This window comes from Hyperolius riggenbachi, chromosome 2 (genome assembly GCF_040937935.1).
Source record: "Hyperolius riggenbachi isolate aHypRig1 chromosome 2, aHypRig1.pri, whole genome shotgun sequence".
Classification (NCBI taxonomy): domain Eukaryota; kingdom Metazoa; phylum Chordata; class Amphibia; order Anura; family Hyperoliidae; genus Hyperolius; species Hyperolius riggenbachi.
Genome location: NC_090647.1, coordinates 253,215,159 through 253,232,020, shown reverse-complemented (window position 1 = coordinate 253,232,020; position 16,862 = coordinate 253,215,159). Strand labels below are relative to the sequence as shown.

General features: G+C 44.7%; 1 protein-coding gene across 1 annotated transcript; it reads left to right on the top strand.

The window, feature by feature from the left end:
• The first annotated feature begins 12,688 nt into the window (after positions 1–12,688).
• Positions 12,689–13,648, top strand: LOC137544943 (ribosome-binding protein 1-like). Its single transcript, XM_068266037.1, has one exon. It carries the CDS (start codon positions 12,689–12,691, stop codon positions 13,646–13,648), a length of 960 nt encoding a protein of 319 aa, XP_068122138.1.
• The last annotated feature ends 3,214 nt before the right edge of the window (positions 13,649–16,862 follow it).

The following is a 16,862-nucleotide window of genomic DNA, read 5'->3' as shown; positions in this document are numbered from 1 at the left end:
TAATGATCGCTGCTGCAGCAGCTATTACTGGAAGTATTAGTGCTGCAGCTCAGGCAGTTCTGATCTATTTCCATGCAAGTTGCATAGCTTTGTCTGTCTTTCCCTGCTGTCAGCTTGTGACTGATTATCATTCACCTGTGTGGGAATCTGCATGTCTGCTCCCATTGGATGACCTCAGTATAAAGATCTGCTTCCTGCAGGGTTTCCTTGGGTTTTCATAGCTTCAGCTTAAGCCAGTCTTGCTGTCGCTTTAGCCCCCGATCGTGTTTCTTGTTATAAAGATACTTTGCTGGTCTTTGCATCATATATTGGTTCATTGCCAATATATATGCATACCAGCACGTTTATTATTTTCCTTGTATTTGTGTTACGTGATACATCAGTGTCGCTGATGTATACGTACACGAACTGTTTATATCCTGTGTGCAGTTAGTCAGCTTTCCAGCACGTTTTGGTAGGTTGCGCGTACCGTGACCACCCGTGCTGAGGTAGTTACCCTGCTCCTGGTTCTGTTTGTGGATTGCGTTCATCTCTGCGAAGAGATAACGAATCCTTCTGAATCCTGTCCTGTTACCGTTTGTGGATTGCGTTCATCTCTGCGAGGAGATAACGAATCCTTCTGAATCCTGTTCTGTTACTATTTGTGGATTGCGTTCATCTCTGCGAAGAGATAGCGAATCCTTCTGAGTCCTGTTCCCTGTGTTACTCCATTCCTAGTCAGCGTTCCTGCTTATGTCATATATCGGTTCATTGCCGATATATACATATGTTAGTCAGACGTAACAAATAGTTTCATTGATAGCTGTAATTGTAATACGCTAGGAAAACATACTTATTGTATATTTATCTGTGTTACGTTCTTCTATCTCAATCCTGCTATTTCCTGACCATCCTGTCCTGTCTTTGTGAGGCACGCCATCGCCGCAACGCATTGGCTGCCTCATTCCAGTCTGTCTGGTTTTGGACGCTTGCTGTCGCTAAGTAGCCGCTAGCTAGCAAGCGTTCATTCTGTCTACCTGTCCTGATCTCCTCAGTTCTGGTTTATGCGCTCAGCGCTACTTTGCGCTGAGACGTTATAACGAAAGCATTGTTTGTGGCTGTCAGATCTGCACCGGCTCTGTGCGCCACAATCTCCTATTGGAGTCAGTCCTCCCCTCCACTATACTAGGGATAGCCTGTTTCCTGGTGCTAGTGTGTGTACCTCCTCCACGCCAGCTCATGCGTTGCATGCTGACTGTGGAGAATACACCACCAAGCGTTACAGGTACTACATAATTTAAGGCCTACCTTTTTTTTTTTGCTCCCCTCCCACCCAAGTCCAACCTAACACTAAGGAGGGACACCTTATCCCAAACCTGACCCCATTACAAATTGTGACAGATCCTCAAAGTTCTAAAATAACATAAAGTCTCTGCAGGCTTTTGGAGGAAGGCTGCTATTTAATCTTAGGGATTTGGCACCCCACTGTTATTTCTATGAGGCGGTGTTCTGCTTGCACCAATCATCTCCTTTCTTTGCTTTTAAAGCGGACCCAAAGCAAACATTTTTTTTAATTAAAAATATTTAGTTGCACCACTCTGACACATACAAAGATAAATAAACACTCCTTCAAACCTATGAGCATTTCAGTGCATGCTTTTCACCCTCCTCTTTCCATAACTAGGGTTATACTGGGGGCAGCCATTAGCAATTCCTCCATTGCCGGACACAATTTACTCCATCAGTTTGCCGGATTTTTTCCCGGCAATTTGAAAGGAAGGGAGGGGTTCCTCCAATAAATGTAAAATATTTTATATTTGTCATCATGCAGCTGAAAAAAAGGCTGCTATTTATTATTATAATTTAGAAAATAGATTTTATTTCTGAAATCTTGCATTTTTTATTTGGGTCCACTTTAACTGGAAGAGGGTATGTTTGTTACAGGTATTAACTTCCTCCTCCAAGTCTATCAATCTTTAGGGTTCATGGCTATGAAGTATTATGTGGTATGGGACATGGAGTTCTTTGATTGGCATGGGTGTTGTTGGAATGTGGCGTATGGGTCTGAGAGGGGGCTGCATTCAGACAGTGTGATCAGAATAAAAAAAGCCAGGGGGAGTACCCAGGCAGAGGGTGCGGTTACATAGCTCTGAAAGTTGATGGGAAATGTAGGTGAGTCTATGGCAAGTTTTGGGAGGTGGGGGAACACTACTAGGTTAATAGGAGAAATAAGTGAAGTGTTCAAGCTTGTTGTCAGAAGCTTCATACTACTTCAGTGTCCTATAACTCTGATTACCATACCTTGACATACCAGCTCTCTGGTAAAACAACTATAATGATATCTCAAAGCCAACTTCTGAACAGAAGGTTAATGCTGTATGCTGGGCAGCAACAGCATTTTTAAAGTGTCATGTGTCAATACAAAAATGGCCACTTTCTCATCTTAAAAAATGAGAGCGCATAAGAGCAATAATGTGGCTTATTTCAAAAGTACACTTAATACAGCTATTCCACAGTCTCTTAAATACTAGTGCTGGGTCTTAATCAGTTATTTAAGTGATAATTTATTAAAATACAATGCAGCTACTCTGGTTCTGTAAAACTGGTAACAGTTAGACTAAAGGTTACCATTGTACAAAGTGAACTGATAAAAAAAAATGTTTTGAATGTAAAGTGTGGAAACATTACAGCCCCTGCTGGCGTTCAAACTGTTATACAAAAAGGGACATTCATTCATGCCTCTGACATAGTCCAGAGCTACTCAGGGTTTCCATAGCAGCTCAGCTTTAGGATATCAATGAGGGAGGAGATGTCAAACACAGCATTAGCAAGTAAGGTTCACCAGCTGGTGTTGGTTGTTTCTCCTTTTGGCTGAGCAGAGCAGCAAATATTTTAGTTGCAAATCTGGAGAATAACGGAAAACAGGAAATGCACATTCTCAGGAATTTTGGGCAGCTATAGGACAATTTCCCCCTTATCATTTATGGCATGCATAATGTTAATCGGTGTGTTTGTCTTTTTTTCATGTAACGTTTTTATCGAGGATCTAAAAATGACACCGCCAATGTGTAATCCATACAGAGTGATTTAATAATTAGAGGTGCAGTGAAAAGCTGTGCCACTTCACTGTGTGATCTTCAAGTATCCCATTATGTCCAGAGAAGTTCCTGATGTTATAAACTCTTTACTTCCAGATTGATGTTTAAAGTGACAACAGCAAGCCCAGATTACTAATGCTAACTGTGAGCGTGAGACTTCTGTTCCCCGAAAAAGCTGGTATTATTTCAGTGTCCGCTACTCTTGAAACTGTATACATGCTAAAATGTGCTTCATTCACAAGACCGGGCACCTAAATGCATTTAACTGTGATCTTGAAATTTAAGCATTCAAGGAACATTAGTGGAGGTGGTACTGTTAATCTAACATTACGACCTGATATGAATACTTCAAAGGCAAAATGGAGAAAATAATGTAAATAAATTTAGGACTAAGTTATAATCCTAAAGAGAAATGAGGTTAAAGGACCACTACAGCAAACAAAGTAAGCAGTTAAAATCTGACAGAACAAAACAGGTTTTGGACTAGTCCATCTCCTCATGGGGGATTCTCAAGGTTTCCTTTGTTTGCAAAAGCATTTCCTGAATAGCAGTTACCAAGTCTAACTGCCAAAATAGTGTGCAAGTGAATAGGGAGGCTGGTTGGTATCATAATACTATGGCAGTAAGGCTAGGTCCACACTTGTCCGCTTGCAGATCGGATCCATTTGAAACGGATCTGCTTTTCTAACTTTTTTCCTCTCCTCCCCCGTTTTATCCACAAATGTTACTTTTGCAGCATACTTTTCCAATTCGTGGAAACGTATGCCCAGCCCTGGTCGTGGGGGGAGGGGAGGGGGGGCTTCGAACTTGAGGGGGAAGCAGAAAGGAGGGGTGTGGCAGAGGGTGCGGCGGGTCCCCCCCACCCCACCTGGGTCCCCATCCCCGCTCCCCCTCCAGCTATTTGCGCAAATATTGTTAATGTAAAGTATGCAACAAGCGGGGAAGCTTACCTTTCTCCCTTGCGTTCCATCGCTTGCCGATTGACTTCCTGCAATGCCGCCCTCTATACTTTGGAGGGCGGTATTGCAGGAAGTGACGTGGCGAGCGGAGGAAGTAGGGAAGGTAAGCTTCCCCGCTTGCTGCATACTTTACATTAACAATATTTGCGCAAATAGCTGGAGGGGGAACGGGGACAGGGGACCTAGGTGAGGGGGGGTGAGCGACCCCTTCCCCGTTGTCCGCTGCCACCCCCATCCTGGCTGTTACCCCCTCCAGCATGGGGGCTCCCTCCCCACCCACAAGCTGGGACACAGAAACGGATCAGTTTCTGTGTCCAAAGCTGCCTGCGTAGATGGGGGTCTGTTTTTCTATTGATTATCCCTACCCCTACATGTATCTCGAACACATACGGATCCATTTTTAAATTGAGTGAAGAGGGCTGCTATTTTTAACATTGGTATCCGTGGCTCTGGTTTTGATCCGAGCCAAAAAAAGGAGCCACAGATACGTTTTTAGAAGTGTGAACCAACTCTAAGGGCCTGAGCCCACTAACGCAGTTGTGTCCGCTTTTCAGCATCTGTAACATTGATGTATAACTGAAAAGCAGACACAACTGCGTTAGTGGGCTCAGTCCCTAAAGGTGGCCACTAATGATCCAATCTTTTTCATCCAATTTTGACAAAAAAGACATGAATTTTGTCAAAAAAAAAGACTTTTTTAACTTTCTGTGCTGACATTTTTCAAATAAAGTAAAATTTCCTATACATTTGAGCGTGAAAGTTATTCTGCTACATGTCTTTGATAAAAAAAAAACATTCAGTGTATATTTATTGGATTGGGTAAAAGTTATAGCGCTTACAAACTATGGTGCCAAAAGTGAATTTTCCCATTTTGAAGCGTCTCTGACTTTTCTGACCACCTGTCATGTTTCATGAGGTGCTAAAATTCCAGGATAGTATAAATACCCCCCAAATGAACCCATTTTGGAAAGAAGACATCCCAAAGTATTCACTGAGAGGCATGGTGAGTTCATAGAAGATTTTATTTTTTTGTCACAAGTTAGCAGAAAATGACACTTTGTGACCAAAAAAAAAAGGTTTCCATTTCTTCTAACTTGCGACAAAAAAAAATGAAATCTGCCACGGACTCACTATGCTCCTCCCTGAATACCTTGAAGTGTCTACTTTCCAAAATGGGGTCATTTGTGGGGTGTGTTCCCTGTCCTGGCATTTTGGGGGGTGCTAAATTGTAAGCACCCCTGTAAAGCCTAAAGGTGCTCATTGGACTTTGGGCCCCTTAGCGCAGTTAGGCTGCAAAAAAGTGCCACACATGTGGTATTGCCATACTCAGTAGAAGTAGTATAATGTGTTTTGGGGTGTATTTTTACACATACCCATGCTGGGTGGGAGAAATCTCTCTGTAAATGACAATTTTTTTTATTTTTTTTACACACAATTGTCCATTTACAGAGATAAGTAAAGTACCTTTAGGATTTCACAGGTCATTTTGCGACATTTGGTTTCAAGACTACTCCTCACGGTTTAGGGCCCCTAAAATGCCAGGGCAGTATAGGAACCCCACAAATGACCCCATTTTAGAAAGAAGACACCCCAAGGTATTCCGTTAGGAGTATGGTGAGTTCATAGAAGATTTTATTTTTTGTCACAAGTAAGCGGAAATTGATTTTGGTTTTTTTTTTCACAAAGTGTCATTTTACGCTAACTTGTGACAAAAAATAAAATCTTCTATGAACTCACCATACTCCTAACGGAATACCTTTGGGTGTCTTCTTTCTAAAATGGGGTCATTTGTGGGGTTCCTATACTGCCCTGGCATTTTAGGGGCCCTAAACCGTGAGGAGTAGTCTTGAAACCAAATGTCGCAAAATGACCTGTGAAATCCTAAAGGTACTCATTGGACTTTGGGCCCCTTAGCGCACTTAGGGTGCAAAAAAGTGCCACACATGTGGTACCGCTGTACTCAGGAGAAGTAGTATAATGTGTTTTGTGGTGTATTTTTACACATACCCATGCTGGGTGGGAGAAAAATCTCTGTAAATGACAATTTTTTTATTTTTTTTACACACAATTGTTCATTTACAGAGAGATTTCTCCCACCCAGCATGGGTATGTGTAAAAATACACCCCAAAACACATTATACTACTTCTCCTGAGTATGGCGATATGACATGTGTGACACTTTTTTGCAGCCTAGGTGCGCTAAGGTGCCCAACATCCTATTCACAGGTCATTTTGAGGCATTTGTTTTCTAGACTACTCCTCACGGTTTAGGGCCCCTAAAATGCCAGGGCAGTATAGGAGCCCCACAAGTGACCCCATTTTAGAAAGAAGACACCCCAAGGTATTCCGTTAGGTGTATGGTGAGTTCATAGAAGATTTTATTTTATTATTATTAGTGAAAAATGACACTTTGTGAAAAAACTATAAAAATCAATTTCCGCTAACTTTTGACAAAAAATAAAATCTTCTATTAACTCGTCATACACCTATCAGAATACCTTGGGGTGTCTTTTTTCGAAAAAGGGGTCACTTGTGGGGTTCCTATACTGCCCTGGCATTTTACGGGCCCAAAACCGTGAGTAGTCTGGAAACCAAATGTCTCAAAATGACTGTTCAGGGGTATAAGCATCTGCAAATTTTGATGACAGGTGGTCTATGAGGGGGCAAATTTTGTGGAACCGGTCATAAGCAGGGTGGCCTTTTAGATGACAGGTTGTATTGGGCATGATCTGATGGATAGGAGTGCTAGGGGGGTGATAGGAGGTGACTGATGGTTGTCTCGGGGGTGGTTAGAGGGGAAAATAGATGCAATCAGTGCACTGGGGAGGTGATCGGAAGGGGGTCTGAGGGGAATCTGAGGGTTTGGCCGAGTGATCAGGAGCCCACACCGGGCAAATTAGGGCCTGATCTGATGGGTAGGTGTGCTAGGGGGTGACAGGTGGTGACAGGAGGTGATTGATGGGTGTCTCAAGGTGTGATTAGTGGGGGGAATAGATGCAAGCAATGCACTGGCGAGGTGATCAGGGCTGGGGTCTGAGGGTGTGGGCGGGTGATTGGGTGCCCTAGGGGCACATAGGGGTCTAATCTGATGGGTAGCAGTGACAGGGGGTGATTGATGGGTAATTAGTGGGTGTTTAGAGGAGAGAACAGATGCAATGCACTTGGGAGGTGATCTGACGGCAGGTCTGCAGGCGATCGGATGGTGTGGGTGGGTGATCAGATTGCCCGCAAGGGGCAGGTTAGGGGCTGATTGATGGGTGGCAGTGACAGGGGGTGATTGATGGGTGGCAGTGACAGGGGGTGATTGATGGGTGATTGATAGGTGATTGACAGGTTATTACAGGGAAGAACAGATGTAAATAATGCACTGGCGAATTGATAAGGGGGGGGGGCTGAGGGCAATCTGAGCGTGTGGGTGGTTGATTGGGTGCCCGCAAGGGGCAGATTGGTGTCTAATCTGATGGGTAACAGTGACAGGTGGTGATAGGGGGTGATTGATGGGTAATTAGTGGGTGTTTAGAGAAGAGAGCAGATGTAAACAATGCACTTGGGAGGTGATCTGACGACAGGTTTGCGGGCGATCTAATGGTGTGGGTGGGTGATCAGATTGCCCGCAAGGGGCAGGTTAGGGGCTGATTGATGGGTGGCAGTGACAGAGGGTGATTGATGGGTGGCTGTGACAGGGGGTGATTGATGGGTGATTGACAGGTGATCAGTGGGTTATTACAGGGAAGAATAGATGTAAATAATGCACTGGCGAATTGATAAGGGGGGGGGGGGTCTGAGGGCAATCTGAGCGTGTGGGCGGTTGATTGGGTGCCCGCAAGGGGCAGATTAGGGTCTAATCTGATGGGTAACAGTGACAGGTGGTGATAGGGGGTGATTGATGGGTAATTAGTGGGTGTTTAGAGAAGAGAACAGATGTAAACAATGCACTTGGGAGGTGATCTGACGACAGGTTTGCGGGCGATCTAATGGTGGGGGTGGGTGATCAGATTGCCCGCAAGGGGCAGGTTAGGGGCTGATTGATGGGTGGCAGTGACAGGGGGTGATTGATAGGTGATTGACAGGTGATCAGTGGGTTATTACAGGGAAGAACAGATGTAAATAATGCACTGGCGAATTGATAAGGGGGGGTCTGAGGGCAATCTGAGCATGTGGGCGGGTGATTGGGTGCCCACAAGGGGCAGATTAGGGTCTGATCTGATAGGTAACAGTGACAGGTGGTGATAGGGGGTGATTGATGGGTGATTGATGGGTAATTAGTGGGTGTTTAGAGAAGAGAACAGATGTAAACAATACACTTGGGAGGTGATCTGACGGCGGGTTTGCGGGCGATCTAATGGTGTGGGTGGGTGAGTGATCAGATTGCACGCAAGGGGCAGGTTAGGGGCTGATTGTTGGGTGGCAGTGACAGGGGGTGATTGATGGGTGATTGACGGGTGATTGACAGGTGAGTTAGATGCATACAGTACAGTACACAGGGGGGGGGGGGGGGCTGGGGAGAATCTGAGGGGTGGGGGGTGATCAGGAGTCCCCAGAGGGCAGTTTGGGAATAAAAATAAAAATAGCGTTGACAGATAATGACAGGGAGTGATTGATGGGTTATTAGGGAGATCATTGGGTGCAAACAGTGGTCTGAGGGGTGGGCGGGGGGGGCTGAGGGGTGCTGTGGGCGATCAGGGGGCGGGGGGGGGCAGATCAGTGTGTTACAACTAGGGTGGCAGCCTGTATAATACACTTTGTATACATTACAAAGTGTATTATACACTTTGTAGCGGTGATCGCGGGGTTAACAACCCGCCGGCGCTTCTGAACGGCCGGCGGGTTGTCGTCGCAGGTGGGCGGAGCCAGTTGCCGGCATGCCGAAAGGACGCAACGCCCTTGGGCGTATTGCGGTCCTTTCAGCGTCCACTTTGCCGCCGCCCATCGGCTGTGGGCGGTCGGAAAGTGGTTAAGATCCCATATCGTGGGTGCACCTGAATAGATCCATTTGTTTTATATGACTTTTCTTGCAGAAATAAGCATTAATCAGCAGTTGGCTGATGGTGTAATGGTTAAGGGCTCTGCCTCTGACACAGGAGACCAGGGTTCGAATCTCGGCTCTGCCTGTTCAGTAAGCCAGCACTAATTCAGTAGGAGACCTTTGGCAAGTCTCCCTTACACTGCTACTGCCAATAGAGCGCGCCCTAGTGGCTGCTGCTCTGCTCTGGCGCTTTGAGTCCGCAAGGAGAAAAGCGCAATATAAATGTTATTTGTCTTGTCTTGTCTATTAAATTAGTCAGTTTTGAAGGTGGTTTGGTATGCGAGTTCGAAGCACCTGGGTGGATGAGTTCTTTTGGTACACTATTAGAGACACAATTGGGGGGTTAAGTTAATTGAGATATTGCAAACCTGGTGTATATAGTGTTGTACTTTCTTCCGAAAGTGTTTGATTATGCCGCAGCTCCATACACAATGGAACATGTCTGCATTTTGAGCTTGGCATTTGGGGCAGTTTGGAGTGTAGTGGGTGGGAGGGGTCTTGTATTTTATATTGAAGGCGTATTTGTATTGTGACTCTCTCCAGTTTTCACTTAAAATTAAAGACCGTATTAAGTTATTTCCTTCAATGATGGCGTCGCTTATATTTGGTATGTCTGTGTCTTTGGTCCATTTGGCAAAGTTTAGTTTGGGTAATCTAGTGCTTTTTTTTATTTTTTGCTATAGTGGTCCTTTAAATATAAAATAATTCATTTTTTAAATTATATAATCAACAGAAATGAGCATCTAGGAAACTATGGAATATTATATCAACTTTTTTGTTCATTTTCTCACAGGACATGCTTTATTATCTTGCTTGTAAAATACTTTTTAGTTTTATCAAGTGAAAAAGTACTTAAAAATGAAGTAATAGCAAACTTGTACATTTTACAACTTATTGTAAATTATTATTTTGATGGAGGCTGAAAATATATTTTATTGCTGACTGATGTTTGTGATAAGTTTTCACTGTCAGTGAATTATAGCCATGATGTAAAAACATCTCCAGTGAGAAAATTACATAGAAAAGTTCACTGAACCGAGGCTTATGTATCAAAATATTGCATGTTTCAATATTTTCACACTAGGCATTGCATTGTGTTGCGTTACGTGTACATAATGCAACCAAATACAACATTTGAAATGAGATGCGATGTAACTCAGGCAAAGACGCAACTAACCAATAAGCATTTTCATTGACTAACATTGTGTGTGGCAAAATGTTGTATTCTAGCAATGCATGTTCTGTGTGGTAACACTAAAATCACTTGGTGTGAACTGTTCATAGACTTTCAATCGCACTATGCTACAGTGCACAAAAAAGTGTCCTTTACAACGCAATGTTTTAGTGTGTGAAACCACCCTTTAGTTAAGTACTCACCTCGCGATGCAGGGAGATGGATCCAGCGACATTTCCCTGACGACGAGCGATCCGCCGATCCATCTTTCGGCCGGCGGGTATGTCCGATGTTATGCGATGATACTTCAATCGATCACAGTACTTTGCGTGGGAGTTGTCAGGGATCTTAAAGATCCAATTCACCGTGATGGTCGTTATTGCCACATGCCTCTAAACGACGTTCATGTGATCATGTGCCTGTACCCATGTCGTGAGATTGTGTAAACGAACACTCGTCGCTCAAAAAAATCGCTAGTCGTCTGGAAAATTGTCGGAAGAATAGCGAGGTTGGCCTTTAGAGGGATAAAGCTTACAAATTTTACAGATATTTTACAATGTCTTATGCTCTCCCTACTCTCACAAAGAACCCTCCCTCTAACAATGCCTGAGACTCCTGCTGATGTCTAACCCTAAGACTTCCCTCTACCAATGCCTAACCCTAAGAACACCCTCTACCGATTCCTATAAAAAAAAAAACTCCCGCTACCGATGCCTAACCCTAAGACCTCCCTCTATCTAACCCTTAGGCCCGGTTCACATTAGCGTTCCAGGTCCGGCTTCCCCGGAACGCTCCGTACACAGCGGATGGTGAATGGATACATTGTTAATCAATGTATCCATTCACACTCGTGCGCCGTCCGGATCCGGATCCGATCCGGGAACACAGCTCCGGGGCGGTCCGGCTTTTTTTCCAACATGCGCTATTTTTCAGTCCGTCCCGGTGCGGCAGCGGACCCGGGCCGGATCCTGACCCTTCGCATGCGGCCATGCTGTGCAATGGGAAACGGATGTTTCCCATCACACTGGCAATAGGACCGGATACTTCCAGCACCGGTCCTATGCCACTTGGGGGGCCCGGACTACACGCCGGTATCCCCCATGCTTGCAGTGCCGTTCTGGCACTGCAATGTATCTAGTTCCGGCTACTTTATTGTAGCCGGAACTGATACATTCCGGATCCGCAACTTGTGCCGCCTTGTGGCCACCGCAGAGACCCGTACGGTCTCTTTGCGGCCACCGGACCCCCGGACACTTGCGGACTCGAACTGCAAGTGTGAACGGGGCCTTAACCCCCCCAGGTGGCGCCTGACAATTGCGCCCACCGAGGCATGCAAATTGCGGCATTGCATAGTAATATAATTTCGCAATTTGCATATTGGCATGCTTCAGCACCTTTGGGTGCCTGAAGGCACCGCCGCTAAGCCACGATTTGTGGCAAAGAATGTAAATTTGAGGCAAATAAAGTAAATTTGGACGTCCAGAGGTGCAGCCTCAAAGCCCCGATTTGCAGCAAAGAACGTAAATTTGGTGCCTCCATATGCCCAAATTTCCCCGTTTTGCTAAAAATCGCTGCTTTTATAATGGGAGCCTATGGCGGTGCCCTTTTTCTGCAATCACACGCCGTGAGAAAGGGGGACCCTGCGTGGCTTCCAAAACAATTGTCGGCTGAATACCCCTTGTGGGAACACATTGCTCAATAAAGGAGCGTGATTGATTAAAAATTGGTGTGCTGATACATTGGATTGCTATATTACAAGGATTCATAGCCTATGTCTCAGTATCAAGCACCCTAGCAATTCTTTGACGGAGTGCCTTTCACGATCCCCCAAATTGCTTTTTTCAGCAAGGGCTCCTGCGCCCTTTTTTCCTGTTTCTGTCCTGCTGATCTCTTTGGCTACAGTAGTTTGTGACTCACATCCTGAAACAAGCATGCAGCTATTGCAGACTTCAGTCATAGTACCTGATCACCATGCTTGTTCAGGGTCTATGGCTAAAAGTATTAGAGGCAAAGATTCAGCAGGACAACCAGGCATTGTTTCAAAGGAAATAAAAGTGTCAGCCTCCATATCCCTCTCACTTCAGGTGTCCTTTAAGGTGAAGTCTAAGCTATTACCTAGAATAGGAAAGAGGAAGCTACATGGACATCAGAAGTTAAAAAACAGAACTTATGATTTGTATAAATAAATTATATTGTAGAAGCCAATACATTAATAATAAAGGTCTACAGCTTGAAACAAATGGTAATTGACCAGCAATAACACTTAGCAATAAGCATTATGCTTTCTGCCAGCCAGATTACTTTAGGATTGTTCCCTGGAAAATACCAAGTTAACCTTTAAAAAAAAGCCAGGCAGAAACAGCTGGACACCGGCAAGGCAGGACAGAAACAGGTGGAATCTGGCAAAGCCAGGCAGAAACAGCTGGACACCGGCAAGGCAGGACAGAAACAGATGGAGTCTGACAAGGCAGGACAGAAACAGGTGGAGTCTGACAAGGCAGGGCAGAAACAGATGGAGTCTGACAAGGCAGGACAGAAACAGGTGGAATCTGGCAAAGCCAGGCAGAAACAGCTGGACACCGGCAAGGCAGGACAGAAACAGATGGAGTCTGACAAGGCAGGACAGAAACAGGTGGAATCTGGCAAAGCCAGGCAGAAACAGCTGGACACCGGCAAGGCAGGACAGAAACAGATGGAGTCTGACAAGGCAGGACAGAAACAGGTGGAGTCTGACAAGGCAGGGCAGAAACAGATGGAGTCTGACAAGGCAGGACAGAAACAGATGGAGTCTGACAAGGTAGGACAGAAACAGGTGGAGTCTGACAAGGCAGGGCAGAAACAGATGGAGTCTGACAAGGCAGGACAGAAACAGATGGAGTCTGACAAGGCAGGACAGAAACAGGTGGAGTCTGACAAGGCAGGGCAGAAACAGATGGAGTCTGACAAGGCAGGACAGAAACAGATGGAGTCTGACAAGGCAGGACAGAAACAGGTGGAGTCTGACAAGGCAGGGCAGAAACAGATGGAGTCTGGCAAGGCAGGACAGAAACAGATGGAGTCTGACAAGTCAGGACAGAAACAGGTGGAGTCTGACAAGGCAGGACAGAAACAGGTGGAGTCTGGCAAGGCAGGGCAGAAACAGGTGGAGTCTGGCAAGGCAGGTCAGAAACAGGTGGAGTCTGACAAGGCAGGGCAGAAACAGATGGAGTCTGGCAAGGCAGGACAGAAACAGATGGAGTCTGACAAGTCAGGACAGAAACAGGTGGAGTCTGACAAGGCAGGACAGAAACAGGTGGAGTCTGGCAAGGCAGGGCAGAAACAGGTGGAGTCTGGCAAGGCAGGTCAGAAACAGGTGGAGTCTGGCAAGGCAGGACAGAAACAGGTGGAGTCTGGCAAGGCAGGGCAAAAATAGGTGGAGTCTGGCAAGGTAGGACAGAAACAGGTGGAGTCTGGTGTAGTTTTTATTTCTTCTTGAATCCTCTATCCAGCAGAGGCCATTCCTTTTACTGGAAGCGGCTGCATTCATCACTGCACATTCCTTCCTCATGCACAATGGTATAATATCTTGTGCATGCAAGGTATTCTTTATGCCATCCATTACACAGCCCACATTGCCATGTTAGCGATGGCACAGTGTTAGGGCTTATTTCCACCACAATCATTTCCAATCAGCTCCCATTCTGCTCCATAGCGGCAGCCAGAATCGCTAAGCCGTGCCATGCTGCAGCATCCGTAGGAGTGCTCACTGCACAAAATGGCTGTAAGGCTTTCACACCCAGCACCCAGCTTCTAGATACTTTCCGGGATGTGACAATATATATTTCCACTGTATTAACCTATTTGCTGTAACCACATGGAATTGCAATAAAGCAATTTACAGCAGTGTAAGCAGTGTAGGCGTTCTCTCGCCTCTCTTTGGATTGTACATGCGGGAACAATGCGTTTTTTGGGAAACATGCATAATTACATAGTAAACATGCGTAAACCATGCGGGAGAAAAAGTGGCATAAAAAAACTTGTCCCCCCCAAAAAAATTTAAAGTCCAGCAAACACAGCACTCAAGGCTCCATTTAAGTCAATGGGAAGCGTAATATATCACCAAGTACTAGTAGGTGATAAAAAAAAAATCGGTAGTGAAAGAGACACTGAAGCGAAAAAAAAATGATGATATTATGATTTGTATGTGTAGCACAGCTAAGAAATAAAACATTAAGATCAGATACATCAGTCTAATGCTGGATACACACCATGAGTTTCCGCGTCGCGCGCGGCCGTCGATACGCGTCGATTCGATTATTTCCGAACATTTTCGAACGAATTTCGATGATTTTTAGGTCGAATGCCATGTAAAGTATGGCAAATCGACCTAACGATCCATCGAAATCCAAATCGGACATGTTGGAAATAAACGAATCGACGGGAATGGACGGGAATCGAGCGGGAAATCGAGTGCGCGAACGCACAGTGTGTATCCAGCATAATTGTTTCCAGTACAGGAAGAGTTGAGAAACTCCAGTTGTTATCTCTATGCAAACAAGCCATTAAAGTGTCTCTGTAACAAAAATTACAATGTTTTTTCTACCATTCTACAAGTTCCTAAACCTATTCTAATGTGTTCTGGTTTACTGCAGCTCTTTCTACTATAACCATCTCTGTAATAAATCAATGTATCTTTCCCCTGTCAGACTTGTCGGCCTGAGTCTGAAAGGCTGCCAAGTTCTTCAGTGTTGAACTGTTCCTCTATGCACACTCCAGTGTGTGTTTTATTTACATAAGCCAGCAGCTTCTCTGCTATCTTATCAGTGATAGAAGAGAGCTGGATAAAAATCCTCCTCTGGAGGCTGTGAAAGGAGCTGGTCTGTCACATACTGAGGAATTAACGACATAGGCAGAGCTGTCTGCAGGAAGCCTGTAATGTTCAGTGCATGAGAGAAGCTGGGGACAGAAGGTAAACACACACAAGTGATCTCTTGAGATTCAGAAGTAAGGCTGTATACAGCCTGCTTGTGTATGGATGTATTTTCTATGTGTGGACATGCTGTACATCAACCTACTTCCTGTTTTGGTGGCCATTTTGTTTGTTTATAAACAAACTTTTTAAAACTGTTTTTGACTACTTTTAATGCGGCGGGGAGCGGTGAAATTGTGACAGAGGGTAATAGGAGATGTCCCCTAACACACTGGTATGTTTACTTTTGTGCGATTTTAACAATACAGAATCTCTTTAAGCTCTCCGACTAAGTTAGTCGTGGAGAGGGCTGTTATCTGACTTTTATTATCTCAACTGTTCCTGGACTATTTACTTTTCCTCTGCTAGAGGAGAGGTCATTACTTCACAGACTGCTCTGAAAGACTCATTTTGAATGCTGAGTGTTGTGTAATCTGCACATATTATAGAATGATGCAATGTTAGAAAAAACACGATATACCTGAAAATAAAAGTATGAGAATATTTTCTTTGCTGCTAATCTTCTAGTAATTATTCATAGTACACAACCAATTCACTTTATCATATTTTTTTTTCGCTTCAGTGTCTCTTTAAGTCAGAAATAAGGCGCCCTTTTTTTTGTGAATTTTGTTTTTTTGCGGGAACTACCGACTTTTGCGGACTTTTACTGCATTTTTTACGCATGCGGATAATTAATGCGTAAAATTTTACGTATGCGGTAAATGTTCATAAGTGGAATTTTGTGAATGTCAAGATGGTCTCATTTCAGTCGGGAATTTACCGCAAGTGCATTTCCGCGTGCGGAAAATGATTGTGAATAGGGCCCAAGGTGCAGATTGCCGTGATACCGGAAGTCTCTTTAGCCCCCCTGCTGCCATCAGCGCATGAAACACTGCACTGCCAGCACTTTTGCTGCCATCTATCATTTTTTCATAGTCAATAAAATGCAAATAATTCCAAGTTGTTGCAAACATATATGCTAATTTTATTCAGTTTGAAAATTGTCCAATGAAATGCCTAAGCAGTGGCACTACATAGGTTTCTTTTAACCACTTCAGGACCATAGGCTTACACCAACCCCAGCCCCCCCCCAGGTGCCAAGGCTATTTTTTACAATTCAGGCCACTGCAGCTTTAAGGGCTCGCTGCAGAGCCGTACAACTGAGCACACAAGTGATTCTCCCCCTTTTCTGCCCACCAACAGAGCTTACAAAGCTTTCTGTTGGTGGGCATTGATCACTCATGCAGTGTTTGTTTTATTTATAATATATTTTTAAAAATAAATATGCCTATTTATTTTTCCCTCCCTCCTACCAGCCAATGACAGCGATTGGCTGTCATAGGCATCAGCCTATGAGAGCCGATTGCTCTTGAGCCTCTATAGGGGACAGCCGAGTGACACGGCTGTCCCCAGTACAGCACTGCAGATTGCAGCACTGTACAGTGTAAATAGACGGCTAACAGACTGATCATTCAAGCATCGTCTGTGCGATCTCCTGCAAAACACTGCCCCAGCACTTGATGCCTTTAGGCATTAGGTGGGCCTGGGGCTGCCACCCTCCAGACGCTAATTGGCGTTAATCGGTCGGGAGGGGGTTAAAACTGCTTCAAAATATAATTATTTGCATCTCATTGACCAGAACTGTATGGTATATTCAGATCTATGCTAAGTTGCAATG

Coding starts and splice junctions, on each gene's coding strand:
- LOC137544943 (XM_068266037.1), top strand. CDS start 12,689: ATGGAGTCTGACAAGGCAGGACAGAAACAGGTGGAGTCTGACAAGGCA.